We start from the raw sequence: 20,649 nt of genomic DNA on the forward strand, positions 1-20,649 counted from the left end.
CAGACCTCTCAATCAATAAAGCAAGCAGGCCATGCAGAACTAAAGACTCCGAACTAAACGGATAAGAGAGGAAACATTTCGAACAGCTCTGCACTAGATTATCAAGAGCATGTATCAGATATTCAGTTTAGTCTTCCCTGCAGGACACATTCAACAGAATTCTGTGTGAGAAGTGTATTTACACAGAGACGTTCTTTGGGTTTCACAGAACATGATGTAATAACAAAAGAGGTTGAGGCCTCTGTCATGTTAACTGTTTGCCTCTGTCTCCTCTGGCAGTCTGTTTTCTTCAATAAGATTTGTCGGCGGTGTCGAGATACTACGACGTTGACATCATATCCTAAAGCATATCTTTGTGGCTTCAGGTTTCGTTCCTCACTCGTTTGAGCTACCCCAGACCTGAGAGTGTGGGATGTACTCTACATTGATGAACTCTCCAGAGTGTTTGTCATGCCAAATTGTTACGTTCCATTTTGTTTTCCTGTTGCTCTTTCCACCCAGGTCCCATGGTGAGAAACTGGACTCTGGTGCTGATGCGGAAACACTTGGCCAGGTCTGTCCCGTTTCACACGGTCTTGTGTAACAAACATGGAAGGATGAGCATCAGGACGCCCCAAGCAAAAAGGTTAAGGGTGAATATAAATACATTTCCATGTTTGTCTTTCATCGGCTTCGGGGTCATCACTGGGTCTGTCTGCACACTTCTGGACACAGGGCAGGGTGAACTCCTGGCCGTTAGGATTAATCATGCAGAGGGAGAATGGCAGGAAACAGAAGAGGAATTTCGATGCAGGAGTGGCGATAGACGGGTAGGTCAACAGGATGATGAGGGAGGAGGAGAGGAGCCCGTCAGACCGAATTGAGAAACACCGGCAGTGTCATCGCACCGAGAGGGATGAGTCACTGCATCCACCCTCCTAATCCATGCTGCAACTAATGACAAAGAAAGCAGGAAAGCCTCGCAACTTCCAGGAATGTTTGTGGAATTATTAAATTACCGTGGCACAGATCCCAGAAGATACGCTGTCTCAGATGACCTCACTCTGAGCTCTTTTAATATCATCAGCCTCTTTGCAAATGCCAGTTAAAACCAATGGAGAATCAACAACATCAACAAAACAAAGAAGATAGGTTGCATGTAGGAGGTTTTTAAAAGTCCAGTAAGATCTATTTAAAGAATATCGAAACAGTTTGGAGTCAATTTTGTGTTTCCTGTTTTATTTTGTAGTTCTCCTCTGTATTCCTGCCTTGTTTTTGATTATGCATCTGTCCCTGATTTGTCTCACCTGAATGGTTATTTAGTTCCTGTGTTTCCTTTGTTTCTTTGTCTGTCCATTATGGGTCTGCTTACCTGTGTTCCTGCCTCTAATCCCATTTTTTTGTTCTTAGTCCTGGATTTTTATTTATTGCATTTTTGTGGTCTCCGTACTTCTGTGTCTGCAAGTGGGTCCACTTCTGGTGGTTGCTTTGATGCTTTGACAGGTGGGTACAGTTACAGGTTTCTTGTTTGAGCCCTCAGTTGTCATTCAGCCCGACCCAAGTCCACCAATGATCCACGTCTTTGCCCACTTTTAGATTAGCTGGGAGGCCGCTGAAGCAGGACTGCCAAAATGGCAATAGCCAGAATCACCGGAGCTTAAAAACAGCTCCTCTGAAATGTCACGGATGCAACATCCATATTTTAGACCGTCTATAATGTTTTTACACGAAAAAGACTGCCATGACAACAACCATGTTTTAACAGGAGCCCAACACTTGCACTAGATAGAGCCTTTCCTTTTTGTCTGTTTGTTTGTTTTCTGTCAACTGTAGTTTCTTCTTCATACTAGAAAGGAGAGGGTGAGGCGACATGGTTGCAATCAGCAGTTTACACCTCTAGGTGTCACAAAATCCTGCACACTGCTCCTTTCAGTTAGAAGCAGAATGGCTATAGGGTACAAGCTCTCGCTTTTTTACTGCAGTCTACAGGAAAAAACAACCTCTTAGTATTCAGCAAATGATATTGTCACATACCACAGTGCAGAAGAAGGATACCACCCTGTGCACAGAAACAGATGAGGGAAAATGAGGCCACAACCAGGCCTATTATTGGGAACAGCAACAGCTTATCCACCAGCTCTCTCGCAGTGTTCTCATATTCATGCTTTTCAAAATGTGAGCTTTCATCGGTTAGCCTGTACAGTCGCGCTCTTACGATCGCTCCATCCAGCTGGCTCACAAAACACCAAAAACTCCTAAAAAAACATCGACGACAAAGAAAATATATATTTTTTAAAAAACCCAAACAGATCCCTGAGGGTCAGATTCTCTGCTACCATCTGCTGATCCTCGTGATGTCCTGGCAGTGCCCACCCCCACCGTACAGAGATTCTTTGTGCATCTCAACCAAAATAAGTCAGATGTCAGGATAAGAGGGTGACTGGAGGGAAGGACGGAAGGGCACGAGAGATATAAGTTTAATCTGCCAGAAATATTCCGGAGCCAGGCTCGGCTAATCAGGATTCTTCAGCTGTAAACAGACACGTGCTTCACATTCAAATACTGTACAAACAAATATCATGCCAGGGGAGAGAAGTTGGAAGATGGATGTGAAAACACGGTGAATGTACCCACATATTGAAATTACTCAGTCCAGTTAACTGGTCTATTACTTTTAATGGGGTTTTTCACTCATGTTGCATTATGTTCATTTATTTTTCATTATATTTGGGCAGCTTAAGTGTTACACCCCTCCGTTATGATTGTCTAACAGTGCGATAATGAGAGAAAATTACTCAAGATTGGCAGTCGGATTTGATTCCCACTGGACCTTTTTTAAATATTATATCAACTATGTTTGAACTTCTGAGAATTAATAACCAGGATGATATTTTTGTGTAATAGCGTTCATTTGAAAGCACAGCTGTTTATTCAATTATTAATTTGACTGACTGTCACGTAACACGATTGTTTGACTTAATTAGTTTCTGCCCGTTGTGGTGTGAGTTGTTTTGAGCCGTGTTTTTGTTCCCAGAGTTTTGATGTTTCTTTCTGCTGAAATACTAATCCCAGCATATAAATCTAAAAAAAAAAAACACTTGAATCACTGAAATGAGTGAACTGACTCCCATTGAATCATGTTCAAAATCAAAGCTTTGTAATATTGCGAATATAAAAGACATTTTCGACAAAGGAGTTATTAGAGAAGATCAATTTTTGAACTTTCAAGTCTTTTCACAGTTTATGGCGGTTTAGACATTCAAACGGTTCTTCCATTTTATGTATTGTTGTGTTTTCCCGTAAGAGCGACCAATGGGGACAACAATTTTTGGAATTGGTGCAGTATTGAGCGTCAGGGCTTCGCCCGTCTGAAGACAGGAAACTGGCTGCAACGTAATCCTTAAGGGAAATGGTTTTAGTAAGTCTTATTGTGTTTCTGTCGAGTTTGAGTGTTGCAATGATGTTTTTGTCAATGGAGTCTGATTTCTTCAAATAGAGATATAGACCCTTTGACTTTTTAAAGTATCTGGTCTGTAAGATGCAGGGTGACCAGCAGGAGCGCCCCTTTCCACGACACCAGCCTGATCTTGGCTTGATTCGGCCTCATATGGCTGCATTGTTTAACAAGCTAGTCTCCAGACACTTCTCAGAAAACCCAGCGGTGGGACTGCAGTGTTTCCAGATGTGGCCTGCCTGGATCACTGGAACAGCACATCTCTCTCACCGAACATGAACCGTGAACACCCAGCATCACACTCTCCAACAACACCGCACATCAAAACGAATTGTTGGTCGCTTTCTGCTGATGTGGTGTGATTAGGAAATAGCATGTGTTTTTGTCTATGATGTCAGCTTTGGGAGAAAAAAAAGGCGTGTACAGTACATGGAAGCGTGCGCTAGTACTTCGGTTCAATGGATGACTTACTATGGCCTGTTAGTCATCTGTCCAGGGACACACAAAAACTGGGGTTTTGTGTGAGACGCCATGTGCTTTTACAGGCCTCTCTGCTATGTACACAACATGTAGTAGGCAGGAGGGGTGCTTCCTGCTTACCAGGTGCATCCTCAACACAGAGAAATGGGACACACTCGGATTCTTTAACACCTTTTCACGAATCCTGTCTCAAAGTCGAGATGAAGTCTGTTGTAGATGAGTATTTTTTTAATTCAAATGTGTTCACAGGAGCCAGCGTGTGCTTTATTTTCCACTGGAAAACAGCTTGTTCTCCAGAGCATCATCACCTGAAAGCTTTCCTGAAGCGCGACCACCACAGCCTCCACGTCGCAGAAAAAACGGTTAAGCCACAAACGCACAAGCCTGCAATAAAGATAAAGCTCAACAGGATGTCAAGTTTTAAGCCACTAACCTATCTCATTCTGGTGCTTGCTGCAAATGTGCACGCACTCGGGGACGAGGGAGGAGGCTGGGACGGTGTAGGGGGAAACGGGTTACAGCAGGCGGTTAGAGAAGGGGGTGTGGAAAGAGCAGAGAGAGAGAGAGAGAGAGAGAGAGGCCAGAGGAGTGGGGCCATATAAAGAGCAACAGAACACAAACCGGGCTTTATCCTGCTTGTCTGTCCCGCTCACTTAGACCTCACAGGAAACTCCCAACTCCCCCTCCGCCCTCACACACTCGCTCATTATCACCTCACCACACTCTTTTACTCTAACACACAGTCCCACCGGCTCGCTGACCAGAGAGGATGACCATGTGGAGAATGAATGGGCTCTGGAGAAGGACGGCTGGAGTTCTGGTGCTCTGCGCTCTATTGCTCAGCAGTGAGTACTCTTATACTTATTGTTTACAGTCTTCTTTTGCAACTTTGACACGCCTCAGTGTTCCCTCTCCTCTCGCAGTTTCATACCATGCGTGGAAATGAACTTTTGTTTTTGTGTGTCCAGGGGATTTGTACATATGCATGTTTACATCAACTGCGGTTTCTTACAAACTGGTCGGGAGGGGTTGCTTTGATGTGCTCTGCCATGAGGTTGCACACAGATGCAAAGAGGCATGGTTAGCGGCGGGGTTGGTGCAGACACAAAGGGTCTGCTCAGCAGTGGAAAGTTGCAGTTGAGAATAATTATGCTTTAAATCCTGCAGTGCATCTGGGTGGAGCTAATGTGCGTAACTCTCTTTTGCATCACGTTTCATGTGCATGTAACACATGGATTCGACCCTTGACTGTGTTTCCTTCAGATCTGTGAGCACTAAGTGTGTGTCTGCAATCATGCGGATGCATGTGGACTCACTGGGCAGTCCACTCCAAATCAGTCTGAGGCCCGATGCTAATTGCAGGGTGATGTATGGCTTGGACGGTGTTGCTGCCCCATTGGTTGTAAAGCAGGACTAGTTCTAGTTCAGCCCAATGTAACGACTTCTCCAGAGCCATTAGGGCCCCCATCTATGGGCACATGGGGGCGGTGAATGTTTGGAATGACCTTGGGAAGTACTAGGAGGAGTATCCCAGACTGATGAAAATAACTAAGGGTTTACTTTAAAAGGGAAAAGATCATGAGACGGCGGAACATGTTGGTAGTTTTGCACAATAAAAAGGCACACCGCATACCGTCTCAGCAGCAGCTTAACAGATGGTAATTAGATTGACATGGGAATCTAATTTCTCTGGGCACTCCCCACCAAGAAATTAAAGCCACGATACAGGGACAACATTTCAAGACACGACTAATGTATTTTTTTGTGTATTATTGTTATTATACTATCTTATTATCGCTATAATTAGGATTTTGTTTTGAGCCATTCCTAATTACATGCCCAGCCTGCCTTTTGTCATATTTGCATATTGCCTACACCAATGTAATGTTCTTGGCTTCCTGTTTGAAATAAGATCTAACACTGGCACAAACCTGTTTTTAGCTTTTTCACACACAAGTCCTCGTTTCTACTTTGAGAATATCACAGGGGTGTTGTCTCAAGTCTGCTGACCCGTCCTCATTCTTCACCACATCCAACAGCAGCCCTCCGATCACACGGACCTGCTACATTGTTGACACTCCAACTGGCATCGCTGTGCGAATTTGCACAGGCCTGGTCACATATGGCTCCGGCAAACAAAACAAAAACAAAAAAAAGAGGAGAACCCCTTCAGCCTCACGCATGCAATGGTTTATTGCAGCTACATCCTGCCACTCCGTCAATCAGCTGCATACTTCTGCGGCTCTTCTCTGTTTTTGTTTTGATATATTTTGCAACGCCAGCCAAGTCACAAGAGACGATCTGTCTCCTCATTGACTCTTTTCACAATATAGGGCTATGTGGTTGCAGTGATATATGGGTCAGAGGTCTGGCCCCTCCGTTGACGTCAAGACAGACAGTTTTAATGTTTCATGCTCCGTTATGGCTGTCTTGGTGTACATGAAGAAGACTCTTTGTCAAGTCACTGCCTTCTGACAAATGTCGCCTATTGTGTCTTGTTCTCAGTGTGAAATCATTGTGAATCAGGAGCTTTAATCAACGCTGCATCAGTTTTTGATGGCAGTGACGTCATTAGCCCCGCAAGGGTAACTGGGCGAGGCAGCTGATCCCTGGCCTGTCTTAAAAAACAGGCTTTGTAGTATTTATACAACCATCTCTCTTTGTCTCATATTTGGAAGCCATGGAAATGAGCAATCTTGCAAAGACCTTGGATTTACCACTCATCGGGCAACATCAGTTTTTCTTTTGGAATGAAAAAAAAATGCATTTCAAGTGTCACTCAAAGACGATGCGGCATTGCAATACTATCTGGGCAGAATATTTATTGCAGAGTCTGCAGCCAAAGTCACTAAACAGAGCGATTAATCTTTAAGCTGTGCAGATCTAAAACTCACAACTCAAACTACTAGATTCTCAAAACACAGATTCACAGATCATATGTATATATGAACAGGCCAACACCACTGACTGCTCGTCTATGCTCCCACTTCCCATGGCTGTCATTCAGTAGTTATGCAGGCGAGCAAATATGTAGTGCTGAATTGGGCATGGACTGCAATGTTGGATGATGTCATTCAACGCCCCTTGGAGTATTTTATAAGCTGTCTCTCTTTTTGGGGGAAAACCCGAGCTTTAAATCAGCTCTGGAGAAGGAGAAAAACATCTTGTCTCTCTCATTTTCAGCATGTCATCCACAATGAATGTTTCTGTTGCTAAGTCAAGGGCCCTCAGGCGGAGCTGAATGAGCTGCGACAATACCGATCGCATTCGTATCTCCCTGTGCACAAATTCCTCAGATAGCAGCCCTTTGCCTATCCAACATAAACACGGGCAGAATATTGCCACTCACTTTCTCATGGCCTTGAGTTATTGACCAACATTCTTTCAGTCCCAAGTTGTGATGGTGAAGTTTTGAATTCACGTCATCTGCTGGGAGGGTGTGGGTCTTTTTATATAAGCCTTGGCAGATAGCGGTCTTATGTCAGGCTAGGGTGTGTGTCCACTTGGGCTCATAGTTATGGCTGAGGAGCCACGTGAGCTCACAAAGTAATTAAACCTGGAGCCTGTGTTCTGTCAAGCCGCCAGTTTGCTTCGGTGATTTCTACATGCAAGAGAGAGAGCGAGAGAGCCAGGTCAGGCTACAGCTGAAATCATTCAAATGTTCTAACAAAAACCGCCTGTCATCAGTGTCTGTTCTGTTACCCCCTTCTGCTGGCCTTCACTCACAGTAACAAGAGGAGGACTTATTAAAATCTACTTCTCCCTCTCTGAATTATCTTCATTTGAAGGCGACTGTTTTCCAAAGAAAACATATTAATAAGAAGAAAACAAAGCCACTAAAGCTTAAATTATCTTTAAAGGAAAAAGGACTCGACTTGGAGAAATAGATCGTCTAGCAACAATATTTACCTAGTGAAACAATCTCTAATGAAAAGCAGATGCTGTGTTAGCATTCAAATCTTCCTATTCCAATTACTGCTGTTCTGGTGAGCTTATTGTTCCTTGTTCCCCTGGCACCCTGCTGCAATTTTACAGCTGTTAGGTTTTACCAGCATAAAGGAAGAAAGGCCTCTCCTCTGGTTTCTCCATTTTCAGCCCAGAAAATTTGGCGGGTACAGGCAGCACCGAGGCAGAGAAACTCCAGATATCAGATCACCAAATCACCCCCTCTGTTCGGCTAATGAGCTGCCCCGAGATTATGGTGCGAAGTCCAAAACCAGAACTTGGAGGAGCTCTCTACTTCTTGTGTCATCCTTTTTCTTTTCAAGCCCGCTCAAAACTTAAAACTTCAGCGGCGCTGACTGATCCAAGGTTACGATGATGTCATGCCAAACAACGGTAGAAAGGAATAGCACGTAGAGTATGTTGGATAACCAGGCAGGGCTGTCTTTATGGAGGGGTATGCTGTTTACCCTCGGGAATAAAAGCACTTAATGAGCCTCGGCTGAGGCCTTCTGACTGCCAGAATAATGGCTCCTGGTAATTAATGTTCAGTAAAAAGCAAGTCGTGGAAGCCATGCTCTATACTTCCTAATTGAAAACACAAGATTGTGCCCCCTTTTTGCTGTTCTTGCAGGTCCTGAGTCTGGACACCTTTTGGACAAAACTGCAGATTTTAAGTCACATCTGCAACTCTGATTATTGCTATTATTTCTCAATCAATCTTCCACTCCCACCCTTGGCTCCTTTTGCCTCAAACCATATCAGAGCCAGATTGTTTTAAGGGTTATAGGTTTCGATATCTTTTTACAACCTCTCCCCACACACACACTCTCGTGTAAAAACAGCAGCTGGAATCAGTCCAGGGACATCTGCTGTTGCAGCCCGGTTGCTGGTTCTGACACAGAGAGGAGAGCTGCTAGATGCTACGGCCTCCCAAAGCAGCTGGTGTTTCCAGATCCTAATCCACGGACAAAATGGATGGGCTGTTTTTGGAAACACAGGTTTAAAGTTTCACTGCCCGGCTGAAACTATTTTTATGAGTGAATTAGGGGCTGAATAAAAACAATGGTCAGTAGCTGCTTACTGTTACTTTTTTCACTCTTTGCTTTCGCCCCAAACTGGAGGGTTTGGTTTGGTTTTTACCCGTCCTGTATGAAAGATGATAACATGACAGATGTAATCCAACTCCAGGAGTGTGTGTCTGTATTCCAGAGCCTGTGTGTGTGTGTGTGTTATCTGTAGCCCCCAGCATGTTAACCTCTGCAGAGGTCATTGCATGGCGTGTGCTGTGACAGCCACATCCTGTCCTAGGATGTGCATGGATAACATTCCACAAATCTGTTATTAATTCCTTTTTTTTTTTTTTTCCTCCAAAACTATCTCGTGTTTTGTATAAAAACATCACGGGCGTGGACGGGGCGGAAAAGTCAACTTTTGCCACCCGTCTGTGCAGAAACCAAAATAGTTCTCACGTTCAGGAACCTGAGCGGCGTATTCCTGGGAGTTCCTTTCTTTCTGATTGTTACTGGAGTGGCTGAGAGTAGTAAAGTAGACTGTAATCGATTTCCATGGTTACACAGTTGTAGTAGTATAGACAGTGTGTGTGTGTAGCCTGTACGCAGACCTCATTTCTGATCAGCAGAAAACAAACTAACAAAACTGACAAACATAACGTGGTCACACCCTCTCAAATGGGAAGATTTGCTCTGTTTGATATTTTATTGACTAAAGAGACATTTGAAACAAACAACGACAAAAAACGGGTGAATTAATCGACAATAAAAAATAATTAGTTGCAGTCTGAGCCTCGTTTCTTCATCTCGGTTGACCACAGTCTTCCTTCCTGTTTGCGTTTTTTCAGACCCTAGAATTCCCTCGGGGGTCCGCGAGGCTGAAAGAATTCCCGACTTAAGCTGAAGTGGCAGTACAGTAGGAAATGAGAAGAAAACGGGTGAGGGGAGAGTTTAGAGTCTTCCGCGGACATCTGGAAAGAGAGGAGGGTGTGGCACGTCATGACAGCCAAGGTGTTGTCTCTGTGGTCTGGGTGGAGGTCAAATGCAAGTCCCAGGATTTAGAGCTGAAGCATGATGTCAGAGACTTCACTTCTCTCTGACAGCACAGCACAAATGCAGGGAGGGAAAGAGCTCCCTAAGGAGACTTAATGCAGCTGCTGCCCCCCCCTCCTCATGCGAAATATGTTTGTTTCTACTGCAGATTTCCTCGCACTTCCCCACCCTTAAATCAGAGCGTTGAAACAGCAGGAAGGGTAGAAAGATGACAGTCACAGTGGCTCCTAGACGTCAGGAAGAGGATAGGAAAGGCTCTGACAAGATGAGTGACTAACCATGGGAGCAGATAGCACCATATAAAAAAAGAATCACTTCCCCGCTATCTGAAGTGCACATAAACATAGAAATGCAATCTGTTTGGCTGCAGCTGCTTTCCACCAAAAACAGTGGCGGGTAATAAAAGCGTGCATGTGTGTGCAAGTTAACAATCTACCTGTGCAGCATGCCGATGCCTCTGTGTGGCATAAACTAGATCACTACAGGGTCCAGAGGCACCAAGACAAAAAAAGAGGTGCTGCAAACCTGAAGTGGAAATGGTGCCATATTACAACCCAGACTTTATGTTTGTAGCTCTGGCCGCAGGTACCAGTTATAATAACACTGTACTCACCACAGTCTATGCTGAGATCCCAGAACACGACAACATCTTCATCATCAGATGATTGTAGAATCACAGATGCCACCCCAAAACATACAGTAGCTCTCCAGATAAGAAAAGAAAGCAGCTATTGAGCATGCTGGAATCAAGCTTGGTGCAAACTGGACTGTCGAGTTGAACACACTGGGATCGAAAAACATCCAAAGTTCAGGTGGTATAGTGTGTGTTTGCCCCTGTCAGTATTTTAGACTGATGTCTATACTCCCTACGTTGTAGGTGTGCGTTCATGAACTCATGTGGGTTTTCTTCAGTGAGGAGGACGGTTGTCTGGATGAAAACAGAGCCAAATGTAAAAACACAAGACGGCTTCAGTATGTAAATTGATGATAAGACAGCGCCTCCACTTCATCATGTCTCTTTCCCCGCTCTCCTGACTCTGTCCATTTGGAAACACAGTATATGATTCACTACCTGACGCGGAGCAAAGAAACCTGGGAAGCCGTCTCACATCTGCACTTTTCTCATCAGTCATCGCTCTCATCACATCATGGAGTGTTACACAACGTTTTTATGTGTTTGTGTATCCATCTCAGCCTTGTAATGTGATTTATTTTCAGTTTGGACTAGACCCTGGAATTCAAGCAGTAAGTAATGATGTTCGATGCGGGTTTGTGAGTTCAGTAGAAAGCCCTCGGTTGTGAAATTCTTGACCATCCTCCAAGGGACTTCGATTGCTTTATTTCTGCACCTGATAGCTCTCATATTTACAGTTACAGTTTCAACTAAGAGCTGTTTCAAGTTGAGTTCATGAAGCAGAGTTGGGTCAGCTGAGTCCTGCAGCTGCGTAGCTGGAGCACATTCCAGCAGCATGTCAACAGTAATGGTTGTGGTCCTGTAAATCTAGACGCATTCGCCAGGAGCTTTGTGTGCTAACTATGCAAGCAGACATGGTGCTGTAAGGCATTTGAAGCATTTCACCAAATTACACTTGTCATTCGCTGGTGAAATAGCTGCTTTTGTCCTGGCTTCTAATTGCCGTTGATATGTCCAACCGCGGGGCGGGAAAAAAATGCAGCATTTGAACTGTCACTCACCATCCCCAGCTCATGTCATATCCTCTCTTTAACCCTGTGATTTAGTTCTTTGGCTGCACACCACACACCACGTCAAAGACCGGAACACCCAGGCTGAAAGCTTTAAGGAGGACAGCCAGCGCAGGAAATCCACTTGATGTAGTTCAGTAGTGAAGAGTGTGGTGAAGAGCAGGACTGAAGCTGAGGTTAAAGTCTTGCAGCCCGTGGCCTCGTGCTCTCTGAGCGGCCCCCCGATTTAAAACTCTCAGGAGAGCCACCGAGGTTGTGTTTATGGAGTAGGAGTGTTATGTATGTTTCTCCTGTGTTTGTGTTGAGACTGGACGTCCTAAAGGCTTCGTGTTGATGCTGAGGAGGCCTGGCTGGAAACACAGTGAGATTTCTCACACAGCTGTCTGAGGTGTCTGTGTCCACATGGAGAGTTACCGTGTGTGTGAAAGTGAGCAGATTGGTGTGTATGTCTGCATCCACTAGCACTTTGTGTTTGAACGAGAACCCATTAATACAGTGATTTATACTGGGGTAACTTTAAGACATAAATAAATCATGCTTATTCCAGTCAACACTTAATAAATGGTTAAACAGTGAAGTGCTTTAAAAACATTCCATAGATACTATTTGTCCTAATAAAATCTTTATACCTCCTGAATAAGGCATAAACTGAGGTACTGAGGTTAATTCAAGTGGTGCGGAGGCTAAACATTTTTTGTCCTAAATTACAGCTCTATTAAACAGAGCAGCTCAAGCCGAAGGCAATTAGCTGAAGGCCTCTAATAGCACAGTTAAACATTACGATTTGTGCCCGCTTACACCAGTAAAAAAAATGCAGCGTCTGACCAGCTTTGGACAACGTTCAGCCAGCCGACGCCACCGCAGAGATAGAACACACTACAGGAGGGAACCGTATGTTACAGAGCTCGTCCGGTCTATCACGGTGGTCACTGGGAAAGAAATGATGTAACACTACTTTTTGTTTTGTAGTTAAAGTTTGGAACTTATACCAGAGTGTGTTAAAGTCATTCATGTTTATAGGATTGCAAAAACACACCAAACGTCTAAATGTGTCTTATGATTAACTAAATAACGGTAATGGTTCACCAAACACGTTTCCTCCCTGTTTGCAGCATAGTTTTGGTTCGATGGTAAACTGTTTACACACTATATTGGTTTCCTTCCATGCGGAGGAGAGTGTTTAGAAATGATGGCGCGGGATGAATTGGATTACACTGCTGTAGTCTCTGATTCCTACTCAAACAGACTCGTCTCTTTTTGTTTGGTAAGGCTGATTGCTGATTGGACTTAAACACACACTGATGCAACTTTAGAGAGAGCTCGGTGCAGCTGTGCGTGGGTTCAGTGAGACAACGCAAAGTTAAAATGCCCGCTGACAACATTATCTACTCATTATCCCGTCATATTATACTTCAACAGGTAATTAGTGAAGCCTTCTATTCCTTTACCTAAAACAACCTCACATGAACTCGAGGAATGCTTTCCTTCTTTTCTTAACCTTTCTATGTCAGAAGGGTCTTAGCACCACCCAACTGTTTATTTCCAGGATTATTATAGAAACAGGATCTCTCCCCTGAGGAGGGATGTGTAGTCAGGAGGTCATGACCTTTTAGACTATGCTGTTTATTAGGCTGCAGACTGTGAGAATTAGCCCATATGTGACTAGTAATTAGATAAAGCCCCTGAGAACACACATGCCAAATTGGTTTTGGCATCTATGGGCCGGGCATGAGTTTTGGTTCACCAGACCAACCATCTGCCCTGACCTCATTCACACAAACATTCCACAGAGCGAGAGATTTCATTCCGAGATACCGCTTACATCTTTTCCATTTCCCCCTCGGGCGGTGCATTCCTTTTGTTTAAGCTCTTGTTTCCTGAAGCGCTCCATTCTGTAGTTGGGGTTGGCTGCTTGGGTTAGGTTGTGATTAGGTGTAGCAAAGATAATTGGTTGGGGTTAAGGTAAAGTGTGTGGCCTGGATAAGCATCTCAGAAGATGACTGGTTGGGGTTAGGGAGAGGAAAAGGTAAGGGGGGGAACATATTTTTTGACACCAGTGTTCTAAAAACAACAGGAAGTTAGTTGTTGTAGTTTGGCTTATTTGGCACATGCCAACATGACGAGCAGTGGGAGCTGTAGCAGAGGCTGTGATAAGTCATAACTTGCTGAAATCTGAACATACAGACATGATGCAAATATTTTAACTTCTCGGGGATATCATTATATGATGTCCAGCATGAATAAACATCCATAAATATGCTTACAAATCACAGAAAAAGATGCTACTTATAGGTTCCTGAACTCTCCCGAGACGCTTCAGGTGTTGAGGTTTTCTCCAATAGCAAAGTAATCTGGTCACATATATCTGTACATCCATGAGTGCATTGCAAATGGTGCCAGGTTTTCTGTCGTTCCAAAATTTTGAGCATGGTCCCAAATCAAATGAGGAGTTTTAAAGCTGGCCACAAAGAGCAATGATTCATCGGATGCAAATCCAAGTGTTTAACTTGCTGCTGTCTTGCCCTCTGTGTCTCTCTTGCTTTCCCTTCCTTGCAGATGAGGTGATGTGTCAAGATCCATCAGCTACACCTGTAGCACCTGCAGATGCAGACAGCAGTGCTGGTAGGAGCCTTGAAGTTCAGATTTTCTAATGTCATATCCCTCTATATCCTTACCTTAAGACTCGTCCAGTATCTCCCTGTGTGCAATAGCATTGTCCTTGAATTGTGTTCTCAGTGACAGATGCCCTGGACTCTGCTGCAGCTCCAGTCAACACTAATGCCCCATCAGATTCTCCCGATGTTGGCGGTCAAGACGCTGCTACTGCTGCTGATCCTGGGTTTACCATGTTTACTTTACCTGATGGAGGCGCTCCAGGCATCTCAGGGGTCACTGCTGCTCCCGGCGATGTCAGTGTGGCCTCAGCTGATGTGGTGGTGAGTACCGCCTGTACAATGTTCAGATGGTGACTGTCTACCAAAGACCTGGAGTTAGTACTGCCATTAAACATTACAATGGAAAATTACAATGGATGATGATTATGTTGTGGTTCTCGCCATATTTTCTTTTTTCTGACCTTACCTGACCTGGTTTGCTGTCTCCACAGCCTGATGTGAGGTGTGTTGGAGAGGAAGACATCTCAGCAGATGCTGTCAAGGCTGAGGTGACAACAGATAATTGTGTAAGTATGAGTCAATCCATTTTATTTCTCACAATATGACTGTAAAAGTAGAATATATTCTCCAAAGCTACATCCTGCTGTCACCTTCATGTCATTCGTCTTGTAACAAAAGCCCACCATGCCTCCCGTCCCTGCCAACCACAGGCAGGATCCAACTACCAACAGTTGAGATTTCTGCATGCAGAATTTAAGACCACCATGTTCTTCAACTTCTAGTGACAGTTTACTTTTACCAAGAACTTTATCTGGCCCCCTACACCTTGAGTCCTGAGGATGTGGTTTTTCCCCACCTAGGGGAAGTAGATGTGTTTTAAAGAGCTATAGTTGTAAATGGCTCTTTTATAAAGACAGATATTTTCTCAGACATTCCTCGAGTGTCGTAAATCTTGAGATTGTGTTCCTGCAGGGAGACAATTGAAGAGGAGGGGACGAAATTTCCTCCTTTTCTCCGAGGTCCTTAAGACAAAAGGACGAGGAGGGTGTGGCTGCATTTTCCCTTAATACAAAGAGGTGTTTTTGTTTTGTTTTGAGTTTTGAAAGACTCCAAACTTTAGAAAATATCATGTTTGGAGCCATCTTAGTACATAATTATAGTTTTCCCTTTCACTGGTAAATTCTAATTGTGTGTATATTCGTTCAGTAATGCCTCAAAACGTTCAAACAGAGCTCATTGTTAAATTATACAGTATGTCAGTACAGGTGAACAAAGCCACAGCAGCAGGTCAGCTCCCAGTCCACATGTTTTAGTTAGCCACTATTTGGGTCATTGCTGTATCAGCCACAGAGCCAGAAGCATCTGCAGAAGTCATTTGTCAGACTCAACCTGAAACTAAACATGGACCAGCATGCCAGACGCTTTAGCCAGATGATGATCAGTTCAAAAAAGCAAGGCAAGAAAGAGCGAATGGTGTGAAAGACCTTAAAAGACAGCAACAATGTTCTGTATACAAAGTGGAAAATATTTTTTTTCATATCTCTGTAAATCCCCAAGCCATCACTCTCTATAAAACAAAGTGTTTAATATGACAACATTAATAAAAACACATTGTTTTGTATCAGATTAAATCTCTCCGTTGTTCAGATGTGTTTATTCAAATGCAGACCTATTGTAACTCCTCTGAACTCTAGCCACGGGTGCAGGAGGCCGAGTAAGGTCAAGCAAAGCAGGGTATGAGACAATGTAGGATTCCCAAGTGCAACATGTCATGGGTCACAAGTGACACAGACAGATGGTTGGAGGGAAAAGGTTCCACTGGAGTGACTTCGACGTTCGAGTTGAGCCCTGTTTCTTCCTCTTTGCCTCAAAGATCTGGGTGTTAACTGGAGAGTCCAGCTGTGGGCCCACTCCCAACTAACTTCAGGATTCAGGGTTTGCTCGAAGTGGTCTTCTGGGAACACTGAGAGCTGTCTGGATCACATTACAGAAAATCAAGAGTGCTCCCAAGTTGCACAGGCCTTTGAAAAGTTGTGCAATGGGGTGATATCATAGTTCAGGGTTAAGGTGGGAAGAAAGAAGGTGTGGTCAGCAAATTTTCCATCCCACTGCATTTTGTCTCCATTACGCACTTAAAGGCCTACGTGCACGGATGGTCAGTGGGGAGAATTCAGGAACACACATTTGACTGTTGGCCTCAGTGATCACCCAAAATAGATAAAGCGTCTATACTCTGTGTTTGAGAGACTGAAAATGTGAAATTCAATCAGGCTTCCGCAAGTTTTGAAGCGCTTTTATGATTTCTCGAAATGTGCTGCACAGAATAAGTTAAGATTAATCCTTCCTGTCTGTGTTAATCCTCTATTGATTGTGTTTATTCAGAAAGGTATTGTGAATTACAAGTGTGCGTTGTACCCTGACGTACAAATCCTCTTTTATAGGAAGCAACTAAAAGCATTATTACCGAGACCCCTGCAGGCTGGTGCGCAAATGCAGAAAGCTGCGTCCTAAAGATCTTCCAAAACGGCAAGAATTTGGCAATGACCAGTGATAGTGGTGAGTATTGATGGCATCCATCCGTACATAATCACTTTACATGTTCAGTTTAATTTATGTATTCTATTCTACTGATATAGTATAATATGTATTTTCTAATTGTATTTCTAAACATTGCAGCTAACGTGGATGCTTTGGTTAAAACCCTCCGGGGCGAACATTTCAAAGACAAGGTAAGAGAGCACCAGGTACTTAGTTATGATGGTGTGGAGGTCTCTAACTGAATTTAACTGACTTTAATCCAGTACTCAAACTTCTGCATCAAGGATGCACTGAGATGTCTCTAAACATGCCCCTCTTTTCTGTTTTATTGGGCCGAAGAATTGCTGATTTTGCATGGTTTCAAATCATCACACATGCACATACTTCTTTTGACCAAAACCATATATCTCTTCGACTTGTTTGCAGCTGGGTGTGACAAATATTGACGCTCCAGCATCGTCTTCATCGCGTCCCAACGTATTCGTGGGAGTTCTGGTCTCTGGTCTGCTTGCCGCCCTCGGAATCATCGTGGGATACTTGAAATGCCAACGCAGGTCTGACGTCAAGGAAGTGAAGCTGGTGAGCACATTTTACGGATCTGTATGTTACCACTGCGCAATCAGCAGACACTGTAACTTTTAACCTTACATTATGACCTGTAGGAGTACAGTCATTCTTTGACCGCGTACTTGCTGCAATCACGTTATAGATTCACTACCAGCATGCAGAGATTTCCTCAGGCGAGATTCATGTTTTCCTACATCTGAAATCATGTTTAAAATCATTATTTTCTTCTTTAGCTGCCAGCGTTTTAATTGGGAAATGCTGCTGGCCAGCTATCACAGAGAATACAGAGAGAGAGGGAGAGACCCACACCCTGCTCTCTGCTGCCATATTCATCTGCAGAAGTCACTGTTTCATCTACTAGCCAGACGCAGATGTGACCACATTAGAGGATGTGTTTGTGTGTTTATAAGCAATAGTTGAAGCGGGTGGGGGACTTGGTGGATGCATCTGTGTACATATGTGTCTTTTTTTGTGCGTGACAGGACGTCCAATCATCAAAACAAATGCTTTTCGCTTTCCTTAGAGGTTTAAGCGAAGGACAACAGCACAGTGAAGTAGTTTTGTGCACAGATGCATATGTGCTCCCTTCCCCGCAGCTAGTTCCTTAAATATCCCGCCACCCGGGTGAAATTTTCCATCCATCCTTTCTTTTTCGTGCTGTATCTGCAGGCGGAGGAGGCCTATCCAGTAGATCAGGAGAACCAGGGGAACACCCTTGTATCCGTGGCCCCCCTCAACCCCCCTCCAGAAACCCCGGAGAAACCTAGTGTGAACGGCGGCGAGTCCCCCGAGGCAGAGAAGACCCAAACACCTCCTCCCACCAATGGCCACTCCACCAAGACAGCAGACACCGAGCTGTGAAAGTCTACAAATAATCGCAGACCAGGAACTAACCCCACAAACACACCGATACATACACACACACACACACACACACACACACACACACACACATACATGTCTATGCAAACTCTCCTCCCTTTCTGAATCCACTCCTGCCCAACCACAAAGACTCCACAACAAGGTGGACATCAGGGACTAGAACATTCTCCTACATCAACACTCTTCTTGTTATGGTCCCCTTTGCCTCCTCCTTTGGCTGTGTGCCTCAATAAACATCAGGAAAAACTAGTCTGATGATGGCGACGGTGAGTGATGTCGATGATGACGAAGGCTCAGTCCCTGGGTTGTTGACGGCAGTCCGGCTGGGAACGAGAGACAGGAGATGGGCAGTTCTGGGTGGGAAGAGAGTGTATTTTCAGCAGCACTGGTTCCCATGATGACTGCAGCCTCTGGAGTCACAGCCATGTGCTGTCACACAGCAGAGTCTCTGCATGTCATCAGGTTTTAAGCTCCCACCGACCCTCCTCTAGTTAAAAGCATATAAATAAGCATATAAATGAAATCATTTCTTAGTTTGTTGTAAAGCCAAGAGGAAATAAATCACACTGCCTTGAAATCTGTTTACAGACTTCTCAGAGAGAAAATCAATTTGGGCTCTGATCTCGTATGTCTGATTGAGTTATTGATCAGTTGGTGTGCCTTCAGATCATGCATGTGTGTGTGTGTGTGTGTGTGTTAACGTATACTTGCATTTGTACTGTGCATGCACTGTATGTATATATCCATACATGCATCTAAGCTTGCTCGCTGTATGTACGCGTGGTTGTTTGTGGTAAATTCCGAGTGAATGACGATGTCTTGAATGTGCATGTGACATTAGCCATGAAAAGTGTACAATTTTGTGAAATGAGTTGACAAAGTGATTCACCCCCCCCCTCACCCTCACATCCCCGTTGAGGCGGAAGGAGTATTGAAGTTTTAATCACACCATTTTCTCAGCCCAGAGGAATTCTCCAATCTATCACTGCACGCTGTAGTGAAATCAATCACAAAGCCAACAGGCCTCTCTCTCTTACGGCGGTTTCACAGTCACTGCTGAAAATCATGAGACCGGCTGTCTGGCGAACAGACGGACGCAGAGTCTCTCACTGTCAGCTCTGTTTTTGTCAGTGTTACTCTCTTTTCAATATACTGTTTAAGCTCTTTTCACTACCAGTATTCTTTTGAGCAGTATGTATAGTATGGTGCTTTTTTTTAAATTGATTTTATTTTGTGTACCCACATTTGTTTGTTTCTGTGTATCAAAGAATTTCATTTCATGGCTTATGTTGTACTCTAAAATCTTCTGTGGCACTTAATTGTGATCCAGGTCATACAACATAAAGAAATATGTTTAAAGGGCTGTGTTAGAAAAGACGCAACCAGTGGCCCCAAATCTGTGATTTCTTTGTCCTGAATACAAAAGTAAGCCGCAATGTTCTGAAAAATATTCTGATATATACTGTAAGTGGGATGTCTTGCATTGATTTCTCCTTTTGAATTTTGTATAATTTCATTTCTAACTAATTGCAACATTTTTACTAGCACCCTGTAGTTTAAATTGGGTTTAACATGAAAGAATAAAATGCGAAAAAATAAATAACTTTTTAGGAATTGTCGTGTTCTCAGCCTCGTTTCTTTTTAAATAGGAGTGAGCGTATGGAGGATTCATCTGTACATCTGTGCTCTAACACACACACATTGAATTTAAATCCCGTGCAGCCCATAACATCACACAGCTGGTTTGCATAAGCGGTAGTAATGACATCACTTTGCGCTGTTTTGTCTTTCACAGTTTGGGTGGGGCAGCGAAAACATCCACCAGCTGTCTTTTCTATACGGCACAGTACATGTTCATGAGCAACATGTCAGCCCGGAGCCTGCTCACTATCCATCATGTCACGTATACGCATTTATTTAAAAATGTATTTTCTGTCATCATCCGCTGCATGTGACGGTGTGACAGTTTATTTCCCATCCCCACACACACACACACCCTTCTTTCATCACAAGATCAAGCCCCGTGTGAATTCCTACCCTGCCCTGTCCCCTTCCACACCCTGCCAGGAAAATATTTCCTCAAGGCTGTTGAGTGCTGCTGTCGGACAGTCCTGTTGTTGTCACAAATTGACACAACCGTCACAGAAAAACACATAGCACAGACATAAATATATTGGGTTGTATGTCATCATCTACATTCTGAGTCTGGCCAACTGCTGCACGGTGCAAATTTAAGACGTGTAAATCCCGGTGGATGTAATCGTCCCTCTATGTGTCATTTGCAGCCTTTTTTGACCTTGAACTCTGTGAGGTGAATCCCCAGCTAAGATCTTATTTTACACACAGTGCCTTGAATAAAGAAACCAACAGACTATGTGAGAATATCGAGTTCACTTCTCTTTTTACTTATTCCTTATAGGCT

The 20,649-nt window shown here is 43.9% G+C and overlaps 1 protein-coding gene across 1 annotated transcript; it reads left to right on the top strand.

The window, feature by feature from the left end:
- Positions 1-4,501: 4,501 nt before the first annotated feature.
- On the top strand, positions 4,502-19,841 carry cd34 (CD34 molecule). Its single transcript, XM_010732009.3, has 8 exons — positions 4,502-4,758; positions 14,182-14,247; positions 14,362-14,561; positions 14,732-14,806; positions 16,682-16,796; positions 16,917-16,969; positions 17,205-17,357; positions 18,015-19,841. Exons 1-8 carry the CDS (start codon positions 4,683-4,685, stop codon positions 18,204-18,206), a joined length of 930 nt encoding a protein of 309 aa, XP_010730311.2. The 5' UTR covers positions 4,502-4,682; the 3' UTR covers positions 18,207-19,841.
- The last annotated feature ends 808 nt before the right edge of the window (positions 19,842-20,649 follow it).

Source organism: Larimichthys crocea, chromosome XV, assembly GCF_000972845.2.
Source record: "Larimichthys crocea isolate SSNF chromosome XV, L_crocea_2.0, whole genome shotgun sequence".
Taxonomy (NCBI): Eukaryota; Metazoa; Chordata; class Actinopteri; family Sciaenidae; genus Larimichthys; species Larimichthys crocea.